The 25963-nt window shown below is 40.2% G+C and overlaps 1 protein-coding gene across 6 annotated transcripts in view; it reads right to left on the reverse strand.

The window, feature by feature from the left end:
- Nucleotides 1-25049, reverse strand: part of GLRA2 (glycine receptor alpha 2) — a 170022-nt gene extending 144973 nt beyond the window's left edge. Inside the window, exons 1-3 of one of the 6 annotated variants that reach the window (XM_048493790.1) lie at nt 24390-25049; nt 22180-22313; nt 7602-7669 (exon numbers count right to left, since the gene is read on the reverse strand). In XM_048493790.1, the coding sequence (XP_048349747.1) occupies nt 7602-7669; nt 22180-22313; nt 24390-24457 (270 nt within the window). In that variant the 5' untranslated portion in view covers nt 24458-25049. Of the gene's footprint in view, nt 1-7601; nt 7670-7768; nt 7837-22179; nt 22314-24389 lie in introns of those variants that run through there. The other 5 variants (XM_048493791.1, XM_048493793.1, XM_048493792.1 and 2 more) reach the window with 5 other exon arrangements.
- Nucleotides 25050-25963: the final 914 nt, after the last annotated feature.

Here is a 25963-nt window from a genome sequence, read left to right on the forward strand (position 1 = left end):
AAGCATGGGCAATCCAATTCTATGTACTAAGGCAAATGTTTGGAAAACACTCAAGTGGAATTTTGTCTAAGAGACTGATTAACAACTCTAGTTTTTGGTTGATTTGGAGACTCCTTGGTTAATGAAGTTTTTCCATTGGATCACACTCTCTTCTGGTGAAAAAAAAACTCCAGGAAGGGAGTATATAAAAACAGGACAGCTCCACAATTGTGGAAGAAATCTGTTGAGATCTGAGTGCACTTCTAGAATTTGTTTTGGTGAAACATACACATATCCTATTTAATCTGTGCAGGATTAAACAGCACAAACAATATGTTGTGATAAGTTCCTCTCATATTAATACACATAGCAGTGGCTGAACCTGTAAGAACCCTTTCAGTTGGGCCCTCCAGTAATTTTTGTGTTATAAGTCTCTGTTGTTTTAAAATATTTACAAATATATATTTCTGAAAAGAGCTGAAATATCCAATAACTATTGGACATCTCTGAGTCACACAGCACTATCAAAAGCAGAATAATACCTTTTGAAGTCCTTTGAAGTCAGTGAGTTAGAAGGGCTTAACTATGTTAAGATTGTACTATGAAGCGTTTTCTACTAACTGGCAATCCAATGGGTAGCCGTAAACTACACTTTGAAGTTCAATCTTTTACAGCCAACCTGTCAAGAGCATTCTATGAGGACACTGTAACTTCAAGAAAGTCATGATTTCACATTGCACAAAGACGTAACTCTGTTCATCACATCATTAAAGATACTTGCGAAAGCTAAGCAGATGAGCAGTAACTGATGTCTGCCTTTAAAAGCATTTTATAAACATGTTTCAAAGTTACTCATTAAAAAGGAAACAACTTTAAGGAAGCTCACATTAGACATTGGAACAGCACTGAACTGAACAGTGCTCCTTCAATGCTGTCTGCAGGTACTACAAACAAAGCACACAAGGCAGCCAGCAGTCTTTGTTTGAACTACTTCATTGTTTAGCCTTCTTTTGTTGGCAGATATGCAGTATGAACATTGAAAAAGCACACATTAACATATTTGGTAGACAATAAAGCACAATGGGGGAACTTCATCAAAGCAATGGAGGACTCTGATTAATGCAATCAGCATTGGGTCGTGCAAATATTTTCATTGAATGCCATCTTGTAAAGTTAGTGACATGCAGGATTTTCACTATTTCATATTGTGCCAATCCTTCTCTCTGCTCAGAAAGATCAACAGAAAGTTCTACGACACCTCTGTAGAAACTTGGGACTAGGTTCACAGAACGTTTTCCACAAAAACTGATTACAGGGACAGTTGACAAAATCTTTAAGGATGTAGTACATAATTAAAATTAGGTGACATTCTCAAAATATATATCTTGTGTGATGTTTCATATTTTGGGAAGATGTCACAATAGATTATAGATTACAAATTGGCTCTTTTTCATACTCCTTTTCCTGCAATAGCATGCTGTCCACACTGTCCTATATTCAAGTGTCTACAACTAATTGTCAGGGAATTTGGATTTCTATTTTCTTGTGAATCTCTTTATTACTGACTCTTCAGACACTGCTGAGGATCCAGCAGAACATTTCCATGCTGGATGTCTGTCTGTCTGCTGAACATACTTTTTTGTGACTTCCTCCCACTGCACCCCCAAATGCCCTCTGAAATGTGGGGGGACAGGACCACCAGAAACAGCAATGAAGGAGTCCTTTGGGTACTGCAGCAGGAGTGGAAAGATGAGAAAACTATTTTCCATTGCAGAAATCTTTCTGCCCATGGAAACACTGCGCTGGATCCAAATCTCTGGCTTCAGGTTACAACCATCTACTCACGAAATCTGCAAACCCCCAGGATGCATTATATGTGGAACTCCATGAACACCTCCAAGAAGAAGAAAAGTAAGTTACAAGATTCTGAATCCAGAAAGGATAACTTGGATTTTAATCAGGCCACTTTATACCCCTGATAAATCATTTTCAGATTCAGAGGAGTCTTACATGGAGAAAATGGCACAATTTAAGAACATTCAAGAGCAAAATAATGTGAAACTTTTGCCCAAAGTCCTGCCTCTCCAGATTCCTGGTAACGTCATCTGAACACTAGGAGAGGAAGGTGCTCCAGCAGTCAGTGAGCCCTGCTTCTGATAAGATCTTGTTTAAACTCTGGGCTTAATCACATTACTTTCCCTGGGAACTCTTCAGAACATATAAAGGCTAGTCCCTCATTCTGTGCAACGTGTACTTTATTCCTGTTATTTGATCTTGCTACCTGATATCTGCTGTTGAGTCACTGTATCTGAAGCTCAGGGCCTGAAAAGTCTTCTTCAGCACCTCAAAGCCAGGTTTCAACAAGGCAGGTCTTAATGGTTAGTCTAGCATTTTGAGTGACACCCCCCACCACAACAAGGCTATTTCTAACCTCTGGTGCCCACTGAAATCTAGGGGACACAAACCTTCATGGATGGGTGAAGAACAGATACTTTGCTCCAATACAAGAAAATTAATACTCTCAACTGCCTGAAAATGTTCTGGTGAACAGTGTTCTAGTATCATTTCAAGGAAAGGCCCCTTTCCCCTTTCTGCCATATCACACGGTTATAGGCTTTTCAATGCATTTCAGTGGTCACAGGAGAATGTGCAGGCAATCAATGCTAAAATCAATGCTAAATCTATGGCACAGCAAAAGAATAAAAAACACTTTGACCTATAAATACGTGACACTGTTCTGTGTTTTTATCCTTTACATCTGGGACTTCTCTATTTTAGCACTAATAGGAAAAAAACTTGCTCTTTCAACAGTGCCGTTGACCTTGTAAAAAAGCTGGCAACTAAGCATAATTTAAACTGATATTTAAATCATCTAAACTGCACATCTGGTCTGTCAGGACACCATCTTCTCATATACTACAAAAATAACCTGGGAATGTGTATAGGGATAAATGAGTGAAAATATGTGATTCAGTTCATCAGTTTTTCAAGGCAATATTTAGTCTACTGAAAAGAGATTTTGACGCATGTTCACTATCTTATCTTGACGTACATTTTCTATCATATGAAAGAATAGCACCCTGTCACAAATGACTGTTACGTGTCATTTGGTTGGTCCTAATAAAAGGTATCCTATGGATTATGAGTCTCATCCACAGCCCAGACTGAGCTGAAACATGATAGCCCCACTGATGGCAAAAAGATTAAACTGACATTAACACAAGGTACTTGGGTTTCACTGATTACACCCCTGCTGTTAAAATTATTATCATGTCCGTAGTGTATACCAATGTTACAGGTTTACTGAGAGTCAGCATGGTGTAGTGGTTAATAGCAGGTGGACTCTAATCTGGAGAACCAGGTTTGATTACCCACTGTTCCACATGAGCAGTGGACCCTTATCTGGTGAAATTGATTTGTTTTCCTGCTGCTACACATGTTCTCTTTGACTTTCTCCCATTAACAGTGGAAGAGGCTCTCTAAAGAATCTCTAATTATGAAGAGTTTGACTTGTTTTGGCTTGAAGTAACAGTTTCCCCTCACTAACCAGCCAGAACCTGGCCCTTATCAAGATTCCAACCTTGGAAGACCTGCATTGCCTGTGAACACTTTCACTTGGGGGAAAACGGTTAAGGGGAAAGGGTGTATAATGGGGGATATCGCCTGCTGCTTAATGTGATAATGTTGGATACAGTAAAAACCCTCTGGATTGCAATAAACTCTGGTGCAATAAACTGATTTCAGTAAATCTGACTCTGGTTGTTGGGAGGAGATAAATGGGCACGACACAGGATGACCTTGGATTTGTCACAGTTTTCTCAGAACTCTCTCAGCCCCACCTACATCACAAAGTATCTGTTGTGGGGAGGGGAAGTGAAGGTGATTGTAAGCTACTCTGAGACTTCTTACAGTTTAGAAAAGCAGGGTATAAAGTCAAACTCTTCTTAATAATGGGACGTCATAAAGTCAAATGGCAAATACAGGCATTTTTTAAAAAATGAAATTGATACAAGTTCTGTGCACTAGATTTTGTCATAGAAATGAAATTATTTTTAAACTGGTGCAAAAAATATACCTGTGCTTATGGAGGTGGTTGTGGTTTCATTTCTATGCTGCCCGGAGCCAGAACTCTATGGGTCATTTACAACAAATATAAAACAATCAAATACAGTAAATAAGAGTTAATTTTTTTCAAAATACAATAATATTAAACTGATAAAAGCCATAAAACATGTTTAACAAAAAAGGGTTTGGAGTAAAAGGTGACCTGATGGGATATGTTGAGCCCCTAAAAGACTAGGGAGATCTTTAAAGGTTCATCAGAGAACTGTCTTAACCTGGTTCCTTAAAGATGGCAAATTTGCTGCCAGGCGGGCCACAGCAGGGAGATTATTTCAAAAACAGAGAGTGGCAAGTAGAGGGAGGGTCTTTTCAGCAGTCTTTGAAATAACCTCCCTGATGTAGCCTGCCTGGTGCCATCTACGAACAGGACTGGGTGTGTCCAAAGAAGCCTTGTGAAGTTGTAGAAAATTTGGATCAAAACTTTCCTGACACACTTAAAAAGTTGCCATTCCAAGTAACTGTCTTACTATCTCATGCAGCAACAGGAACCAGAGTTTTTATTTTTATTGTGTTAAGAATGGATATTTTTAAAAAAATCATGCAAAGCTGTCAGCTACCACATGATATTCTTCTCATTTGTCACTCATGACATGGTGACTCAACATAGAATAGTCTTTTCAATAGCCATTGCTCAGACAATAACTCTTCTGGAATGAACTAATCACCACATTAAAATAGTCCTAAAGGTTGCCTAATTTTAACTGATGGTTGCATTTGTTCTTTAAAAAACTAATGTTGATTTTACCATTTAAAAGGTTATGGAATATATAGTAGATACTATAGTAGATCCCCTTCGGGGATCAGGCGGTATATAAATTGAAGAAATAAATAAATAAATAAAAATAAAATTCCAAAGGTTTTTTAATTGTAAGATTAGATAGTTGTATATTGAATTGAATCCCGTGAGCAGAAGGAAAATAGCCACCACTGTTCTGCAAATACTTGTACAGAAACTTGTAGAAGAGGTCATGCTATACTGTAACTGATACGTTCATGCTTCTGCTTGCATGAGAAGTTATACAAGTTCTTTTTTCCAATTTATTTTTATTTAATTCTTGTAAGCATAAACAGAACAGAAAATTAAGAGAAATAGAACCATATTGTAACATTTACAGTTGCATTAAAAGAAAAAGAGAAGAATAAGTATATATGTAATATTATTTTATTTATTTTATTTATTTATTAGATTATATTAGATATTAGATTATTGACAGAGATATAATGAACAATAAACAATGTATGATGATTGTGACCATTATGAGCATTAAATAGTGATATAGTAATATAAGAAACATTAAATGGTAATTATCTTAATAAATCTTAGCATTAATTATTAGATATTATGTACAATATTTAGTAAACAGTAATAATGTTTAACAATATTATAAGATAAGTTGTGATAAATAGAATAGATAAAGAATCTCACAGTGGTGACTGTTACTGTAAATTTCTAGAAGTATTTCCCAATTTTTTAGTTTTATCTCGTTATAAATGTTATACTTTCTTTGAGATATAATAAATTGCTATAATTTCCCTTGATATAGAGTTATGACTTATAGAAGAATAAAGGAAAAGTATATTATATATTGCTTATCACAAATTAAATAAACTATGTGTTTTAGCACTTACTATTTATAATCTACCAGATTGTACATTTCGGAATATGAATTGTAACATGGGGCCGTTTCCAACTTACCAATTGTTGTGAGCCAAAGGGCGTCTACCACGTTTGTTAGACTCCGCAGCTTTTGAGTGTTGAGAAGTTGTTCCCCACATCATTTTGCTCTTCGGGAAATCTTCCCTAAAGAACGCGGGGTCAGAATTGCAGCGTTCCTCAAGAGCACGTGTTCTGCAGTAATCGCAGCCATCGGAGGGCGGGTCTCTGTTTTGATTGGCTGGCACGCCGTTTTGGAGGTTGGACTCTTTTTTCATCATAGACACGTGCACACGTCATCATAACGTCGCCAGTCACGTTTTGTCCACCTCCTGTTCTGGCTTCTGATTGGCTCGTTCCTTGCAGTGCACTAATATCTGCCGATGTTCCCCACAACGCGGGGTACTCCAAAATGTTGCTCTTCTGACCAGGTCCAAAAATGACATGCACTAAGGGGGCGGAAGAGCGCCAGAATCGGGGTGGCCGCGTTGCCATTGCTGGTCCCATGGGGAGCGCTGCAGAACCCCGGGTCATTTTGCCAGATTGGCCCACAACAATTGATAAGTGGGGAAAGGCCCATTGTGACATTATAACTATGTGGTATTACATTATAATATCATAACCACATGACATTTGACAAAAATTAGGAGGTGTTGCAAATAAAGAGGTTTTTTGTTTGTAGGAATTGTTTAACCCACTAGTGTCACAAGAAAGCATTTTCTTAAGGTCCAAGTTAGCCATTGGTTTAGTTGTTGTCTGGTTATTCTTAATTTGTTTCAGTTTGTTTATGATTTGTTCTTTAGTTAGTTGTGTTATGTAGATTTTGTGTGTGCGGAGTGCAAGTTTTACAAGTTCTTGAACAGTTTCTTGTATTAGCAAAACATCTTTAAATTTAGTTTTCTTTTTCTTGCAGGAGGTAAAACAGTCAGGCATGTGAAAGGAGCCAACCAAGACACAGTTCATCCTGCCCCCTGCAACCCCCCCCCCATAATGTTGTTTTGCATAAAGTGTGCTGTAGAGCAGTGGTGGCGAACCTATGGCACGAGTGCCAGAGGTGGCACTTAGAGCCCTCTCTGTGGCACCCCCCACACACACATCTAGGCTGACCTGGGCCGCTTGGCACAATGCCCCTCAGTCAGCAGGGAGGACTCAGCTGGCGGGCCTGCTGCCTGTGCTGATGCTGTGCTCAGGGGGGGGGCAAGGCAGAGGAGGAGGAGATGCGAGAGAGGCAGGGTGGGTGGAGGCACTGGAGCAGCTCAGGGCAGAGCAGCAGGTACACGCAGGACTAAAACCTCAGTATTCAGGTTAAATTGCCGTGTTGGCACTTTGTGATAAACAAGTGGGTTTTGGGTTGCAATTTGGGTATTCAGTCTCAAAAAGGTTCGCCATCACTGCTGTAGAGTCTCCAATGACCAACCAGTAGCATAGATGCCACAAATAGCACAAGTAAGTAGGTGGTTGTATCATAGCAAGAGGCCTTGGTATGGCATTGATCAGACTTGCACCCTCAATTGATTCTCCTATGTCGCACTACATCTCACTTATACCATAGCAGAATAACATTTGTGTGTACTATACTAGATGCTCACTGTCATATTGTGGGTTTGATGGGGTGCATTAGCCAAAGAGGATGGACATAATTGGTTTTAAGTCATGGCTAGAGTAAAACACAAGCATCATATTTAACCTAATTGTAACACCTGTGATTCATAAATTATATTCTATGGTTGGCTTGAAGTTGTTAGCTCACATTTCAAGTCTCCCTAGTGCTGAGGCACTGCATCAAGAATATTTCCATTACATCATGCCCCTTCACAAGATGGCTTCAATGATCATTCCCACTCACCATTGTAGTTTCTGCTATTGAACCAAAGCTGTTGATAAATATGTTGCAGGTAACATTTACAGGAGGACCTGCAAGTTGAACAATAAATAGAAAAAAAATTGACAGGTTGTGTTTATTACATATATTAAGGACTGTTGTTTCTGTGCCGGTGGCATTGCCACACTTACCATTGTTGTTTCTGTGACTGATCCAAAACTGTTGATAAAAATATTGCAAGTAACGTTTACTGGAGGACCTGTGGAATGCAATAAGAGTGTTGCAATATAGGTCATAGCAAAGTTCTACTCCGCCAACATCTACTGTAATTTTTTTTGTAGAATAAAAACTGAAAACAGTTGTTGCTGAAAATAACAAAAAGTTAAATTCTACAACCAATTATATTCACATTGATCAAATAATACAGACAAAATTATTTTCCAAGTCTAATTTATCTAATGTGCATCTATTGATGAGTGTATGACAAGTTCTAGTATCACTGGACTCAAAAAAACTCATCAGTTGAACTCATATAGCACATATCCTGACGGTGTCGCACATATGCTATCTCATAGCATGGACACATGTCTATTGAACAAAGCAAACATGTCCATTGAACAAAGCAAACACGTCCACCACAGAATTCCAATTGTTATTAGTATTCAGTTTTTCATAATATTGAAGAACATATTCAGATCCAGTCCCAGCATACCCTAAAGTGGGGGATCTGCCAGAATTTCTAGGCCCACTGCCACTATTCCCTTCCTGCACACTGTCTCCACCACCTACCTGTGTACCCTCCTTGCTTGCAAGCACTCCTTCACTTGTGGTCCTGGCTGTTACTTGCTAGAGAAACTACCTCTGCTCTAGAGTGCAGTTTGTCACACACAAACCTCAGTAGCCCTGTGCTGATGATCATCAGTTTGTTGACTTCCCTGTGAGTTGCTGCACAAAGCTAGTGTGTTCTAGATCAGCACAAGAGTATCATCACTTGAGAAAAGCATGGGAAAGGGACTGTTGGTTAAGATTGCTACTGACTTACCTGTGTCATCATCACTTGCTAGGCAATATTGTTATATTTCAAAATTACATAGTTCTACTATGAACCTTAGGTTCAAAAGTAGAATTCCAATAAAACAAAACTATTTTCTATCCCACAGCAAGAAATGCTACTTCAAGACTCTGTGAGTGTTCCTCAAAGCTCATTCTGTCAAAGTGACCTCTCAAATTAAAAGGACTATACAAAATGAAGCCACAAAAAGACTATGGTCTTCCCGCTAACCGGATGATATTAATGCACAAGCTAAGGTATTGTTTTGGGTTTGACCCAAGCTTACCCTACATGACAAAGAGAATGGTAGCACAATTTAATGGTTACATTTGTCTGTAGAGGAATATATGGATAGTCTCTAGAGGAATATATGGATAGTAAAAGGAAGTGTAGTTTTAGATGCTGAAAGAGATAGAAAGTGAAGAAGGTAGACAACCCCAGTTCTCCACCAGCTGCACTGACTCCAGGTAGAGAACTGGATCAGATCAACTATTCCTTTGCTTATGTATAAAGCCCTAAACAATCTGGGGCCTGTGTACCTATGGGACCATTTCTCTGGTACATTCCCCGGAGATTGCTTCATTCAGCAAATAATAATATGCTGGTGGTCCCTGGCCCACCTGTCATCCAGGCTAGAGCTTTTGCAGCTCTGGCCCCAGTCTAGTGGAATGCTCTGTCAAATGAGACCAGGGTCCTGCAGGATCTTATGCAGTTCCTCAGGACCTATAAGACAGAGTTGTTCCACCAGGCATACTGTTGAGACAGCTATAGTATCACTGGCCTCCCCTTCTTCCATCAATCCCAATCCATTAACCTTCAATGGATTTATTTAATGTTTATCACCCTCTGGAGTCAACTGGTTTGCTCCAACATTCAGAGCACTGGTCAGTTTACTCAATCCAAGTGCTGTCAAGTTCCTATGAAGATTATCCCTTGCATTCTGTGACTACACTTTGTTCTCAGTCTAACTGCACTTCCAAACCTTATTTACATGCGCAATTCTGCACAACAGACAATGGGAAACTAACTAGTTCTTAAGATCTCTTGCCTTGAAAACCCTACAAGGTCACTATAAGTCAGCTGTGACTTGGTGGCAAAAAAGTATGATTGCCCTTATTTAGTGGTCAGATTTAGGGGGTGTTAGAAACAAAAATGTGATTCTGCATGATCCAACTCTCCTTTTTGTAAGACAGAGCCAATCAAGGAAAGCCTTCTTCTTTTCTTTCTTTTTTTTGCTGTGGTAATATGAAGACTACAAGATTTGGCTGTTGTGGTTTCAGACTGTGTAGCTGTGACCTGGTAGTTCTCTGAAGATGCCAGTCACAGATACAGGTTAGTCACAGATACAGTTAGGAGTAGCAGATTAGGAGCAAAAACTACTGGACCACAGCCACCCAACCTCGAAACCCACAACAGCTAGTTGATTTCAGCTGTGAAAGCCTTTGACAATGCATCTACAACATTTATCCAATGGATACTTGTGGCTAGACTATGCACAGAGGAAATTCCCCCAATGTTCATTTTATGTTTCCTTCACAAATCTTTTCTATGCAGTCTTAGGAAGTGAGGCCTGATTAAAACATTATGGGTGAAAGGGGATGGATTTTTTTCTCCAATCAGCTCATTGCTCATTATGGCCCCTTCCGCACATGCAAAATAATGCGTTTTCAAACCACTTTCACAACTGTTTGCAAGTGGATTTTGCCATTCCGCACAGCTTCAAAGAGCACTGAAAGCAGTTTCAAAGTGCATTATTCTGCATGTGCGGAATGAGCCTATGTTCACAGTGGGGGTGGGAGAGGTTCACCACTCTTATATCACGGCTGTTATGCACATGGTGGAAAAAAAGGGGAGTACTCTTTTTTCCACCATTCAAACTGGTAGGCTGGATCTAGGAATATGTAAACCAGGACTATAATTCTCCAGTTATATAGATTCATGTTCACAGATGAATTTTCAATATAAATTTCAATGATCTTAAAATAAGGGAATGATCTTTTTTTAATTCACTTGGCATACTGCCTCTCAGGACATGAAGAGACTGCTTTCATGCAACAACTTTACCCCCCGTCATTGACTTGCTGTTTAATATTTTGTTTTTTCTCTCACTCACTGAGTATTTATGTTATCAATTCTTTCTCTGAGCAACTGGCAAATTACCAAACAATAGGCTTCACTGAGGCAAAAAAAACCCCAACACGATGCCAGAAAGATAAAGTACAAAAGCCATTATCTAAAACTGTTTCAGGGTAAATTATACATACGTGACCTAGTCCAAGGTGTTTATTATCCAGATTTAATCCCATTGACTCAGCATGAAAATGACATTACACCCAGAGGTGAATTATAATCAGACGTGATTTCTTCATAACTCACAAGGCCAAATTGCAGCTTGCTAATATGGAGATAACTGTAACTTTCACATGCCCTTTGCATCAGAAGCAGCAACTTGGGGCACATTGTCATTCTAGGACATGAAATAACAGCCCTGTCACTGCATTTTCTGGCAGTGAGGACACTATATATAGTTCAACCTCATTTATCCAAAAGGCCTAAGGGGTATCAGTGGTTATACAAAGAAAACAGTGCTGTTTACATAGAAATATAATAATGTATAATTGTGGTATAAGAGATATGCTATTCATTCATATACGTTATGTTTACAATTCTCCTGAGGCTATATCTCTTCAGGATACTGTTTGCATAAAAATACTAAATACCCCACTCCTATGTAAAGCTAGTGTATCACAGGAAAAGATTCTAACTTAGCATTCTTCTCAATCTGCTGGTTTTTGTATATGCAGAATTATTTTTATGAGAGTGACAAACATGAAATTTCCCACCTGCACTCAAATATCATTCAGTCTCAGGTGGGTTGTACAACATCTTTCTCTTTGAATATATAACTGAGATATCTGTTCAAATATTTACAGAGCACTGCTAAAAGTTACATTTTTTGCGGTCCCTAAAGGCTGTGGTACTCACTCCACTTTTCATGGAGAGCCACATTCATAATGTGCCATCAACCAAAAGAGACATGACAACCAAGCACTCTGTGCACCATCCCACCAAACACACACATAAATAATAACTACTAATAATAAATATATAACTATAATCATAATCTTTTCATTTACCAGAGTGCCCATGAGGATGTCGAGTTGCCCTCCCCTAACACACACACTGTTGAAGCCTGCTCTTGTATATGTGGTGTGCTGGGAAAATGGCAAAAAGGCAGCAAACAAAAGGGTGCTCTGCTTTCCCACTGCAGGTGCGCACTCTGACTGGGCCATGAGCATTTCTTAGGAAGGCGCACAGTCCCCTCCTGCAGTGGGTTGCTTTATTTCTCTTGCTGTCTTACTTCTTTTCCTGGAGTGAGGCTGATAGGTTAGATGATAGTGAGGTGGCCAAGGTTACTCTGCTTTATGGAAAGGAGAGAGTAAGAAGGCAGCAAGGGAAGTAAAGGGCCTTCCAGCTTCCCATGACTGAAGCCTGCGCTTGCTGTGAGTCAGCCAGCATTGTTGTAAAGCCTCTCCTATCAAGAAGACTGTCCAGTCTGAACTTTCTTTCCTGCTTAGTTGCTCTCTCCTTCCCCCAGCATGAGGCACAGCTGCTCAGGTGAGAGAGTGAGATTGCTCAAGCACATGGAGGCTGGCTAAGGAGAAAGGGAAGTCAAACTACCACCATTCCACTGTGGCCAGCTTGCTAACTGCCAACTGCCTGGGTGTTGGACTAGCACACAAAGTTGGCAGAGAAGGGGAGTGGGGTGTTGGAGAGGATAGGCCCTTCACTTCCATCTCTGGAATGAGGCCCACACATGAGACTTGCAACTTGCATGTCCTTCTGTGGAAGAAGTTTCAAGGTTGGAACCATCAGAGAACCACTAGCCACACTGAACAATGGCCTTACGGTCTTACCCACTTTCCTGAAATTTGGGGTGGGGGTAATATTCCCAACCTTTAAATGGCACCTGGAGTTCCCCCAGAATTACAACTGATCTTTTGACTATGCAAATAAATTTCATTAGAGAAAATGACAGCTTCAGATGGCAAACTCAATGGCATATCATAGATTATAGGGCAGATTCTGCATGGGCCAAAAACAATGGTGTGAAAACAGTGTGAAAACAGTGTAAAAGGATTTGCTCCATTTTCACACCTTTTTCACACTGCTGTTCTAGTATTGTGTGAGAGAGAAAATTCTCTCTGTCAACATTTTCTACCCCATGCATAATTTTATAGACTTCAATCATATCCCCCCTCTGATGTCTCCTCTCCAAACTAAAGAGTCCCAAACGCTGCAGCCTCTCCTCATAAGAAAGGTGCTCCAGTCCCTCAATCATCCTCATTGCCCTTCTCTGCACTTTTTCTATTTCTTCAATATCCTTTTTGAGATGTGGCGACCAGAACTGAACACAGTACTCCAAGTGCGGTCGCACCACGGCTTTATATAAGGGCATGACAATCTTTGCAGTTTTATTCTCAATTCCTTTCCTAATTATCCCCAGTAATGCAGTGAAATAAAAGCAGAACCTATTCCATTAACATGCAACTATGACAAGCACTGACATGCAACTCAGGAGAAAGGTCATAATGTTAAACAGGTGTAGCATCCTGTTCCTCCTTAACTTTTGCACCATAGCAGAACCCCTGCACTGGCCTTAAAGACTAAAGAACAAAATGCAGGGTTTGAGGGTGAGTCCACAATTCAATCACAAGGTAGACAGTGAAAAACACTGTCCCACACATTCTACCATATATTTCATTACACACCTGTACCCCACTATATGACAGAATCCCATTTTACCACTTGCTAGAATGATATAGATATCTAATCCATGGTTAAGGAGCTCACCCTGTTCATCTGCCTGAGTTTAATGACCTGGGCATAACAATGATCTAAACTCACAAAACAGCCATATACATCAAACCCAGACCTGGCTCTGGTATCACTTCACACTACGCCTCTGCAAGCACATTACTTTCCCACAAAAGCAATTCTTGCCTTTAGCTCTGAGATATCAAGTAATAAACCACTGAGTGATGGACATGCATGTGCAAGCCCGTCCATTGTGACTTGGACTGGTACTCAAACAGAATATTGCATTTGTAGTGCAATATTGAGTCGCATGAACTGCCTTTTTATTACACCTCTACAGACTTACTCTAACTGAAGCCTAAAGCCTTACACTGAAAAAGAAATAGCAGCAGCCACAAACAAACATACCAAAGAGTGAAAATCTGTTAACTTAAATCTTCTGAATATATACCAATTAACCCAATTCTGATCACTATGTTTAATTTATATCCACTCAGGGTTACCCTGTTGCTTCAAGAATATACCTGTTTCCTCCCTTGCATGGTATTATTTCCTCCAAATAGACGAAAAGACTTCCTCACCTCAGGGAGAATTGTATTCATTTTTGTTTCACATCCTAAACGTCTCATACTAGCTGCCAAATTACTTTGGATCTTTGCATTGCTTTCCACAGAAGATACCAGCTTGTAGTATCTAGTCAGAGAGAATCACAATGCAAATCACCATTAAATGATTGTCAAATAGATGTATTGCTACAGTTTTTGATGTGAAGGAAGATGCTTGGTGCTGAAATTTAAAACCCAGAGCTGTTGGGTGGGTGGTGGCGGTGCAGCTTGAACACAACTCCACCTGCTCCAAAAAGCTTTCCCACAGAGTGGGAAGCCTAAAAAATGTTTTTAAAAATCCTACCTGAAACTCCTGCATAGGGGAAAATAGAGATATGCCACAAAAATCGCAGCGTATCTCCACCAGCAATCCCGCCAGCGTACAGGAGCCAAAATGACTCTGGCAGCCAACTAAAGTTAGCCCCACTCCCTAAAATGCTCCCCAGAACACCAGCATAGCTTTGGGCATCCCAGGCATGCTGGTGGGGAGCTGGGTGCCCCTGCTGGGCATCCCACAGCTCTGCTATCACCAGCAAGTTTGTCCCTTTGCCTGAGTAAATGCCCCAAAGAGGGCAAATGTGCTGGCAGAAACCTGCGCCACCTTCACCATCTCACCTTCCCAAATTGCACTGCCAGGCTTGTTTTGGAAAATAATCCCCCCTGCCAACAGTCAGAGAAATACCAGAAAATAAAACTTTTCGTGTGTCATAAAATTGAAAGCACATAGCTGAATAGTAGAGCATGTGCTTTACATGTAGAAGGGTTCAAGGTTTCATCCTTACTGTTAGCAAGGATCATAGTTAGCAAGATTAGATAAGACAACTGCTTGGGAGTTTAAACAAATGCAGCCAGTCAGAGGAGTAGACTGTGCTAGGAAAAATAAACCAGTGGCCTAACTATAAGGCAGTGTCATACATTCATAATGGAAGCAAGATCATCATGCAAATATATGCCAACAAAAATCCAAGATAGATTACATCTATACCACTTCATTACCCTTTCATCTCCAATAGAAATCCATCTGTCTGGATGTAACTCTGCATAATAGGTGCCCAGTTACACTGTTTCTGCTAAGAAAAGTGAAAGAAGCTGGGGTAAACATGACAATCAGAATGTCTGCTTTGTCATATGAGGGACATGATTGTCACTATATAGCAGCATTTGTTATGTATTTTTGGTAAACTGAGCATATGAAAAAAATCTAACTAGAGCAATTGTAGAGCAAAGAATATTATTCAGTTAAAAAGTAAATGGTGAAGATTTACTGGCAAAACATAACATGTTGCTTTATTACAGAAAAAGACCTAAAGAGAGAGCTATGGTAGACGGGCCGAAAGAGAGAACGAGTAGCATGGGGTAGGATGGCAGAAACAGAGAGCTGGGATATGAAGAGACAAAGAGAGAGCTGGAATAAGTGGGCAGAGGGAGCTGCGGAAGGAGGGGCAGAAGGAGAGCTGGGGTAGCAAGACAGAAAGTTAAAAACAGAGCTTGAGTAGTGGGGCAGAACCAGAGTGCTGGTGTAGGGGGCCAGAAAGAAAGGTGAGGTGGTGGAACAAAAGTAGAGGAGATTAAGAGAAGGGGTGACAGGATGGAGGATGAGAGGCAGAGAAGAAGGGGGAGAACAGAAGAAAAGGTGGGGGTAATGTCCCCTTGAGTCCCCACTTGCAATGGGTTAGAGCCCATTGTATTTTTTCACACAACAGGCGCCCCATCTTCAAAACCACCCTGCTGGCTCTCCAGCTTTGCAAAGCCAGAAACCTGCTTTGCAAATGGAGTTGTGTACCTGCGGAGGTAAAGAGAACTCTCCCAATCTTTACAGGTATGGTACTGGCTCCTTCCCCATTTGCAAAACTGGGATCCAGCTTTGCAAATGGGGGGGGCGGTGCCTAGTAATTCCTCTATCTTCACAAATACCTTGCTGGCTCCCCCCTTCTTGGCAAAGCTGGGATGTTGGGGGGTGGGTGGGTACAATTTCAGTGTTCGTGCCAGGCACCATTTCCTGTAGCTATGCCACACCCACATCTCTTGCCCTGGGAAGATTAGTTTTCTAGAACTGGTTGTATTTTTTTCACAGAATGGGCTTTATTGGATATGGAGTTGTACCTTCGGGACCCACCGCCTGGCCGCTTCCGGGGTGCGGGGCACTGTCCTTCAGTGGATTGCCTTGTTTCTCCGGGACCGGAGTCAGCAAGTGTGGTGCGGGGATGAAGCCTCCCGGAGGTGCCCGCTTCAGTGCGGAGTACCTCAGGGAGCGCTGCTGTCCCCGCTATTATTCAACATCTATATGCGACCACTTGCTCAGCTGGTGCGGAGCTTTGGGCTGATCTGTCATCAATATGCTGATGACACTCAGCTCATTCTGTTGATGGAGCGGGGAGCGGTTACCGCCCCTGCAGCTCTCCAGCATTGTTTGGAGGCGGTAGCTGGTTGGTTGCAGCAGAGCAGGCTGCAACTGAATCCATCGAAGACGGAGATCCTCTGGCTAGGCTGCGGGGGTGAGGTTGGGGACTTCCAGCCGCCGGTGTGGGAGGGGGTCTCATTGGCGCCGACCTCCTCTGTTCACAGTCTGGGGGTCCACCTGGATTTGTCTCTTTCAATGGAGACCCAGGTGGCCCATACAACCCGGACTGCATTTTTCCATCTTCGTCAGACCCGGCGGTTGGCCCCTTCCTCTCCCAGGCGGATCTGGCCACTGTGATCCATGCAATGGTCACCTCCAGGCTGGACTATTGTAACTCGCTGTACGCTGGCCTTCCCTTGCACTTGATTCGGAAGTTAAAACTGGTCCAACATGCGGCAGCACGCCTGCTCACAGGAGGCGCCTTCAGAGAACACATCCAGCCTGTGTTGCGTCAGCTGCATTGGCTTCCGGTCGAATTCCGAATCATCTTCAAGGTGTGGGTTTTGACCTTTAAGACCTTGTGCAGCCTGGGGCTCTTGTACCTTCGGGACCGCGTCACCCCATATGTCCCATCTCGGCCCCTGCATTCTACAGAGGCCAATTTGCTGGTGGTCCCCGGCCCCTCTATGATGCGGCTGGCCTCCACGCGGGCCAGGACTTTTACAGCACTGGCCCCGGCCTGGTGGAACACCCTTCCTCCAGCTGTCCGGGCCCTGCAGGACCTAGGTGAGTTCCGCAGGGCCTGTAAGACCATGCTGTTCCACCGGGCCTTTGGAGTGTCCAGCTTACTGATACGGTGCCCCCTTACTGCTCTGTGCCTTGGGCCAGTTATATCTCCGTCCCCTCATATTGAGGGGCCCCACCATCTCTCCCCTCATGGGGGTAGGTTTTAAATTGGGGTTGGACGCCTCTTGCTCATTTATGTATTACTGTCATTCGCTGTTTTATGAGTTTTAAGTTATTTTATGGGATGGAGCCTATGTATTTATATTTTGTATGACAGCTCCTGTCTGATATTTAGATAATGTTGTTTACCACCCGGAGCCCTTCGGGGATCGGGCGGTATATAAATTGAATAAATAAATAAATAAATAAATAAATAAATAAATAAATAAATAAATAAATAAATAAATAAATAAATAAATAAATAAATAAATAAATAAATAAAAATATTGCTTAATTTAATAGTTGATACCATTATAGATTTTGCATTTGAAGACTGAGTCTGAAGCATTGAAATTTAAATGTTGAGATGAGAATTTCACATTATGCAATTCTATGTAGAGTTACTCCAGTCTAAGCTCATTGAAAACTGCATGGGATTGCACTGTTAAAATGTGAATGACATAACAGGAATTTTTTGTGATTTTCAAATGGTTGTGAATATTCCTTTCAGTTATAGTATATAATCTAGTTGTTTTCTTAAACCCCCGTGTTTGGATTAAAATTACTGACAGTGCTTTTTTTATCAGCGTAACACTCTTCTAAAACGACTGGAGTCAGTAGGCTTAGAAGAATGCACACACACAGAGAGACAGAAAGCTCTGGTCACCTGCTTCCCACCTGAAGTAGGACTTTAATGTTAACTTCAGAATCAAGCAGAATAAATCCTTCGCTATAACAGCAATTGGAGGGGCTGGTACTTAGTTCCATTGTGAAAATATTTCAGTGGAACTCAGTCAGTTTCTATATTTCACTATGAATCCTAAACTGATTTCCAGAATGTGGTATAAGCTGGGACAGACATTGCGAGTTTGAAAACAGTAAAAAAACCCGGCCACAATAAATGTGCCACACAATGCCAGACTAAAATCTAGCAAGGCTTTAGAATGTATTTCACCATTGACTGAAAAGTCCATTACCTTACTCTGACACAATGCGCAGGATTCCACTTCCAGGCCATATTGTCAAGCATCACACATTGGAAACATTGATATTGCAAATATTTCCTTGTTTGGCCATACTGTTCAAATTATGCTATACCCCACCACTTTCCTGGGATTAAGCTATGCAGAATACAAATGGGAATTACTTCAGAGTAGGCCTGCTTAAGATTGCCTAAAGAGTTTTGGTATGTGTAAGAAAATGGCGCTGTACCTACAGCTCCATCTACTAATGGCAAAATTCAAAGACCCTTGCGTCAGGTAGGGATGCTATCTTGCAGATGAGACCTGTGGATCCTCCAGAATTAAAGCTCATCTCCAAACTACATAAATCAGTTCCCCTGGAGCACATGGCTGCTGTGAAAGGTGTACTCTATGGCATAGTAGCCCACTGAGGTCCCTGTCCTCCCCAGACTCCCCCCTCCCCCAAATTTCCAGGAGTTTCCAAACCTGGATCAGAAAACTCTACTCAGTCCCTCAATGCCCACTGGTGGCTGGGAGAAACCTGTAAACCCTAGCATAAGGATCTCTGCACCAGGAGAAGGCTCTGCCATTAACAGAGACATAAGACTCAAGCTGAAGATTCCACCTTTATTTATTGTAAAGCAGAAAGGCCATGGATCTTCAGGGCTATGGCTAATGATGCTACTGTGGAGTTCTCTTCTATTTTGTTTTTTCATAATAAAAAGTGGGGGAAATGGTATAAAACAACAATGGAGGATTATCTGTAGGTGAAGCAGGAGTCCTAAGCATAAGCAGTGGCGTAGCACCCAGGGGAAGGTGGGGTGTCTTGCGTCAGGTGTACGGCAGTGCGGGGACATGGCGGGGGTGTTCCAGTGTAGGACAAGCATGGGCAGGGCTTCAGCCGGGGTGCAGGGCCCACATGTGCCCCGGGTGCAGTTCGCCCTCACTATGGCTCTGAGCATAATAGATTGCTCTTTTCCAAGAAAAAAAGATGTTAGTTGCTAAGAGCTGCTAAGGCTATACAGAAAGACCTGATGAGCTCTGGGGGGACCTGCACTGAACATGTGAGTAATTAAATTGAGCGTAACAGAATTCTAAGTAGTTCATAGACTGGGGTAAATTCTGAGAAAGCTGTGTTTATTAGGACCTTTCATGACTCATAAAATTGCATTATCGTGGGCTGCTGTAGTTTTAGTGGGTTGATCAGACTTTGAGAAAACTGAGATGGCACAACAGTAGTATCATGTAACAGATAGTGGCAAAAGGTAAACATTTGGTGAATATAAAAACCTTAACCAGTTTTTTTATTTTACCAAATGATGTTCAAAATTATTATTAATTTGCTCTGTGCCTAAATACAAATCCCAATTTGCTTCTGTATCTCATTTTTAAAACAATCTTAATGCTTGAGATGCTTAAAATGCTTGAGAATTAGATTGCCAACTCTGGGTTGGGAAATTCCTTTAGATTTGGAAATGGAGCCTGGTGAAGGCAAGGTAGGGGAGGGGAGGGGCCTCCAAGGGGAGTGATGCCACACAGTCCACCCCCAAGATCAGACATTTGATCTCCCTAGTCTGGAGATCATTGCAATTCCAAGAGAACTCCAGAACTTTGCTGGAATCTGATAACTATTGATAACTACTGAGAATATAGTTTTAATGTAATATCACATTCCTTCATAAGCAGCAATTGCTTCATTAAGCAGTTTTAAATACTACAAAACTCTACTAAAAGCGCTTAAGCAAGACCTATGAGATGGCAGCCACACAGATGCTTCATATCACGGTCTTGATGCCAGACTCCCAAAATGATGAGTTCATAATTATTAGAGATTTACAGTGAACACTAGTTTCCATTTCATTCATGCCTTTTAAAAGTTAACTATGGATAGCTGCTACCGTCTTAGGTTCAGACAACAGAAGTAACATGGTACTCTTCACTGTATCAAGTTCTGTTGTTAAAGGAGCAGGTAAGCTTTGAAGTTACTAAGCTGTTTTTGTTCAGTGTTACTCCTCAAGTAACAGGACTCGGTACAATTAAAAATACTGCTTTATATGTTTTGGTACTTTGAACGAAAACAGGGGGGAAATGCTTCTTTCCTTACCTCTATGAAAACACCCTTTAACATCTCCAAAACAGAATATGAGACAAAAATGTTTATAGCTATCAAAGAAAGACTTGATCCAGAATGAAAGTTTTCAAATGATCTTGTTTTACCATTGGTTTTGAATACTTCCATCTTTAACAATAAATACGCTAATCCTAATAAGGAAAATCTAAACACAGAGGTTAAAATGCCCACAGTGATTACTTAAGTCTTTGCCTGAATCCTCTATAAATATGAAATCTGTAAGCCCCACAGACATCCTGGTTGATGGATATATATCAAGTGTCTTCTGCTCATCAATTGTGATTTCAAGTCCATTCCTAAAGTCCTGTGTGACAAATCAGTTCTTCACTTAAAATGTAATTGAATTTTCTATGGATGTGCATATTTTATGCCTGTATTTTTATATCTTTCACTTAACTATCTCTCAGTAGTGTTCCTTAAAAGAATTTGTGGGGAATAAGCTAGAAATAAAAGGAAACCAGCATCAGAATGAAGAATTCAGGAAGAGAAGTGACTTGATAAGCAACAAAACAACAAAAACAACACACACTTCACAGCTACTTTTTCAGGAGAACAATGTGTTCACTTTAGACCTCCAGGTAAAACGAGACAGTTCAGTACAGAAGAGCAAACTTCTGGAGTTCATATGATTAAGTGATATAAGAAGAGAACAAAATTAGAGGAAACATCACTTTTTCAAGGATGATTTCAATAACTCTGGAGACAAAACAGTTGACGCTGAATTGGATTCATTTCCAAATGCATCCTATCCAGATCTAAATGACAAATATCTAAATTATGAAAACACTACACAATAGTACTAAATGCAATATTAATTCACATCATCAATGTTATGAATAATATCTTCTGCCCGGGTCTTTCATGGATACATTTTACACCCTGATTTAACACTTGTACGCTTACAAACACCAGCTTCCAAATGAACTTGACAGAGTCTTGTTATATACTTCTGCAGGCTAATCCTAGTATGGTCTTTAATTTTTTTTTTACAATTGAATTTAATAGTCATTTATAGTGCATGGTTATGGATCAACATATGTTCATGTGAGTTAAGTGAATTGTCTCAACTTTAGATTAGCTCTATTACTAGCATTATCTGCTGAAACCAGTAGAATTCCACAGATCTAAAACCAGATCTAGCAGCATGTCAATCACTTGATATCACATCACTTAATACATGTGCCTAGTTCACAAAATATGTTCATTATCTGATGACTGCAGCAACAAGTGGCAAATTGCCTGTGTGAATAGACATCACAGACGTAACACTACATATAGAGCACAGTTCACCACCTCAGATACTGCTAAATTCACATGCAACAATCCTGAAGAATAAGGCAAAAAAGTGTAGGAAAATAAAAGATGCAACTAGGAACTAGGCCTTGATACCTTATACCTGAATGCTCAAACTGACTCTGTGGAAAAGTATTGTGATTTTTAATCTGTGCAGAGTTTCTATGGTATTTAGTCTGTGATGGCTTCTCAACATATGCAGAGAATCATTTGAATAATTGTGCGATGAACATGCTTCTGAGAACAAGGCCACAGAAAAGACTAAGCTAATACACTTCAGAATCATCTTGTAACTAAAATGGTAACTAAAATGAGAATCATTTGAATAATTGTGCGATGAACATGCTTCTGAGAACAAGGCCACAGAAAAGACTAAGCTAATACACTTCAGAATCATCTTGTACATTTAACCAAACTTCTATATTGCTGACTCCCAAATAATTTAATTGGGCTTACCTTTAAAATTTGGCCTTATTCGTGCATCATAACCTGATGTCCGTCCCATTAATTTGTCCAAAAAATCTGAAGGAGACAGTGTCTGTGAAGGGGATTTCCCAGATCTGGAATCATGTTCTTTACAGAAAGACGTCCTAAACATATTATTAGCTAGCATTAGCAATTATTCAGCTCCTGTTATATTCCCATGTGTATTTTGTGCAGCAGAAACTGACACTACTTTCCAAAAATTCAAACATTGGTAACAAGAATAAGTCTGTTATGGTTATATTTATATAATTTGTCAAAAGCATTACACTTTGTTTAAGGAATCAGATTGGAAACGAGAATGATTTTTAAGAGGTGTGTTCAATACAAGCTTTCAGTTTATTGTCAAAGGTATTGCTATTACAGCATCCCATAGTAGTATGTGTCACATGCAGTCCATTATAAAATGACTCTGTATTACATGTTGATTTGATAGTGGATTCAGAAGACTGATTGACAGAAAACCTATCACATAGCAATTAGAAACCATGGCTTTGTTAGTGTCCAAAACAATATACAAGCACCAAAGCTATAAAATCTTAAAAGGCATTAATTAAGTGACTTGATTCTTCATCAATTCTGTTTATTTCCTCTAAGAAACAGAGAGATGTGAGGATTTTAATCTTCTATCAGCCTGCATCAAGCAAGGATAATGGCTCCTTCTCATAATATTCATATCAATTTAAATCTTATTAGGTATTAATTGTGCTCCCATGCTGTCATAGCATTGTGCATACAGAATGTTAGGCATTTTCCCCCAAGACAAAGAACAAGAGGCACTTGAAATGAACAAATCTGATTCATAAGGAAATTAACACTGTCTCACAGACTTTAAAATATTTCACTGTGTCAAAACTATTTACTTTATTTGGTGTCTTTTTAAACAATCCATTTACTAGGGATCAAAAGAAATCCTCTCAAAGAGTCTTTTTATAACATGCTATGTTTTAATGCTAGTTTTAAAAAGTGATAAAATTGATCAAGCATGAAGAGAGAGCAAAGAACAGACATTAATATATAAAATGAAGAGGAGATATATATACATATATTACATTGTCAGCAAGACATTCCACTTTCCTCCTGCACTACAAAACAGCAACATGTTCCAAACTCATGCACTTTTATAACATTCCTTACTCAGATTATATATTGTTGAATAGGATAGGACAATACATTTAAACAATTAGAGTGAAAGAGCTGGCATATCCTAGCAATGAGAAGGAATATCTGATAGTAAAACTGGATAATCACTTATTGCACTGATTTGGAATAATCACTTTTACCGATTTGGAATAATCTTTCAAAAATCACCAACAGTTTCACTGAGATGCACCAACTGTGATATGCCTGCACATTTCAAATTGTTAATATATTTACTATTTCATGCCTGTTCTACATATTCTCTCCACTGATGTACCCCAAAGAAATTATCATATATTGAGATCCCGCTAAAATGCCAATTTCTTCATCAAACTTTTCTCTTTGTTCACCTATAGAGATTTTAGTTGAACTTGTATGACCTACATACATTAAACTGACCTAGAAATATTGCTGAAAATGATCAGACTTCATTTTAGATTCCTTTTTTCAACAAGTAAATATCTACCCCTGCTGCACCACTCTCTTATGCCCAGTGGCAGTTAATCCAGAGTGATTGTCACCCTCAGATTCCTTATTCACAACCAACAATGTGCATCAGAATTACTATCTCACATACAAATAAGTGTGGAAATTCACCATTTCCCTACCCTTAAGTTATTCTGATGATGAGTACAGTTGGGTAGCTAATGAACCCTAAATGGTAACTAAACAACTTTAAGTCATCATGAGTGTATATCCTCAGACAAATATTTCTATTTGCTGGTAAACTGATTTGACTATCTCACAGGAAAGAGAGGTACTAATTGAAAGATTTCAGTGGGAAAGATAGGGGGGAAATATGTTTAGTTTCATCATGTATAAGCATTTCAGCCTAGAGGAAACAGCCCCTATGTCACTATCACACAAACTTGTGCAGCATTTTTAACAGTGTTACCAAGCAACGGCTCTTTTCGCATGGAAAAGCTGTCTTTATACAAATTAAAAATGAAACATTTATAGACTCAGCAAAATAACTTATCTGTTATATAAGTCTCATTTCTATACTTTTAACAGCAGTTTATACAGCATTGGGGTTTACCTACCTGAAGTAGTGTGTCTCTAAGAAAAAGGCAAACAAGGCTGTCAAAATGTTCACTAGCTGCCGGTTCATTCCTCCTGTTTTCTGCGTTGAATGTGGAAAAAATATCCCAGAAACGATTCCAGAGCCAACCAAGGGGGAGGGGAGAGAAAGTACTATGTCTTGTCTAAATTCCCAAATCCAACAATAATTTAAATTTCTTTAAAAGCAGAAAAAGAAGGCTCGCATTTGTACCCATTGAAGATGGTAAAAAATCAGAAGTACCAGTCCTTGGAATCATTGTTAGGTTAAACCCAGGCTCATTCCAAGCAGCCAACACAATAGATACAAAGCATCTGAACTGATGATTCTCTGCTTTTACACAAATGCTGAATCCCCTCCTCCCCCCAATCCCAAATGCTTCTCTACCTTAACATCATGCAAAAAGGAATAACGCTGCCACGTTGGTTTGTCTTCAGGAGCAGATTTTATTTCCCTTGGGCTTAAAGATTGGTATTTGTATGAATCATCGTTAAAATGGGGAGGACTCTTTGCCTTCCCCACCTTTTTTTCTTATCAGCAAGTTATAAATATCGTAAGGGAATGATTGGTGTGGGGTTCTAGAAAAACCTATGCTCTCTGTGCCGGAATGAGAGGAAATAGTGGTGATGTTACACTGACTATAAATTTCAGCACTTGGACAGCTCCGTGCTCAGCTTGTGCGCATGCTTCAGTGGCTTCATCAAACGTGACTGGAGTTCAGAGACGTTTCCTCCTCCAGAAACAGGGACTCCCGTCCCATCCCCTGTTTTTAAATCCATCTGCTTGCCACAGATCAGCAAGTATGTAAATTCAAATAGCTTCGTTAATTCTGAGGACACACATGATCACATTGAGGGCATATTTTTACAGACATCTGCCACTTTACACTGTGCATTTGGGGACAATAGGGGAAATGAAAATAAGAGGCACAAAGGGTGGAGGGTAACTTAAGGCACTTAGGAAAAGAGGGTAAAAAGAATCAAAAGAGTGCTTGCAAAATTTAAAAAATGAAATCATGCTTTTAGGGGTGGGGAAGGGTTGGTTCAATTCTTGGCCTCTCCAGTTAAAAGGATTAAGTAGCAGGTGACACGAAAAATCTCTTCCTGAGATCCTGGTGAGCCACTGCTAGTCAGAGCAAACAATATTGACCTTGCTGGACCAATGGTCTGATTTCATGTGAGGCAGCTTCATGGGTACTGATGGGTATTCATATAATTGAGACATCAGTTATTCACACACCCTCCACTTCATGGCAGTTTCTGCCAGGGTTAAGACTGCCAGAATGAAAGGAACACAACAAAGGGAGAAGCTGGGCTTCCTTGGGGGATGACTCTAAGAAGTGCTTGCTTGATTGTGTGCCTTTCTCAGTCTGGCTGTGCCTGATGTGGATGTGGAGGGCCAAAAAGCTCCCTAGATGGGGGTAGGGAAATAACCCTTGTTTTGGAGTATGGCCTGGGAGGAGGCCAGTCATCCTCACCTAATCTGCTGGGAATTAAGATACCTCTTACTTATTTGAAACAGGGAAGGAAATAAAAGCAAGAATAAGAACAGATAGAA

The sequence above is a fragment of the Sphaerodactylus townsendi genome, linkage group LG04 (genome assembly GCF_021028975.2).
Source record: "Sphaerodactylus townsendi isolate TG3544 linkage group LG04, MPM_Stown_v2.3, whole genome shotgun sequence".
Lineage (NCBI taxonomy): Eukaryota > Metazoa > Chordata > Lepidosauria > Squamata > Sphaerodactylidae > Sphaerodactylus > Sphaerodactylus townsendi.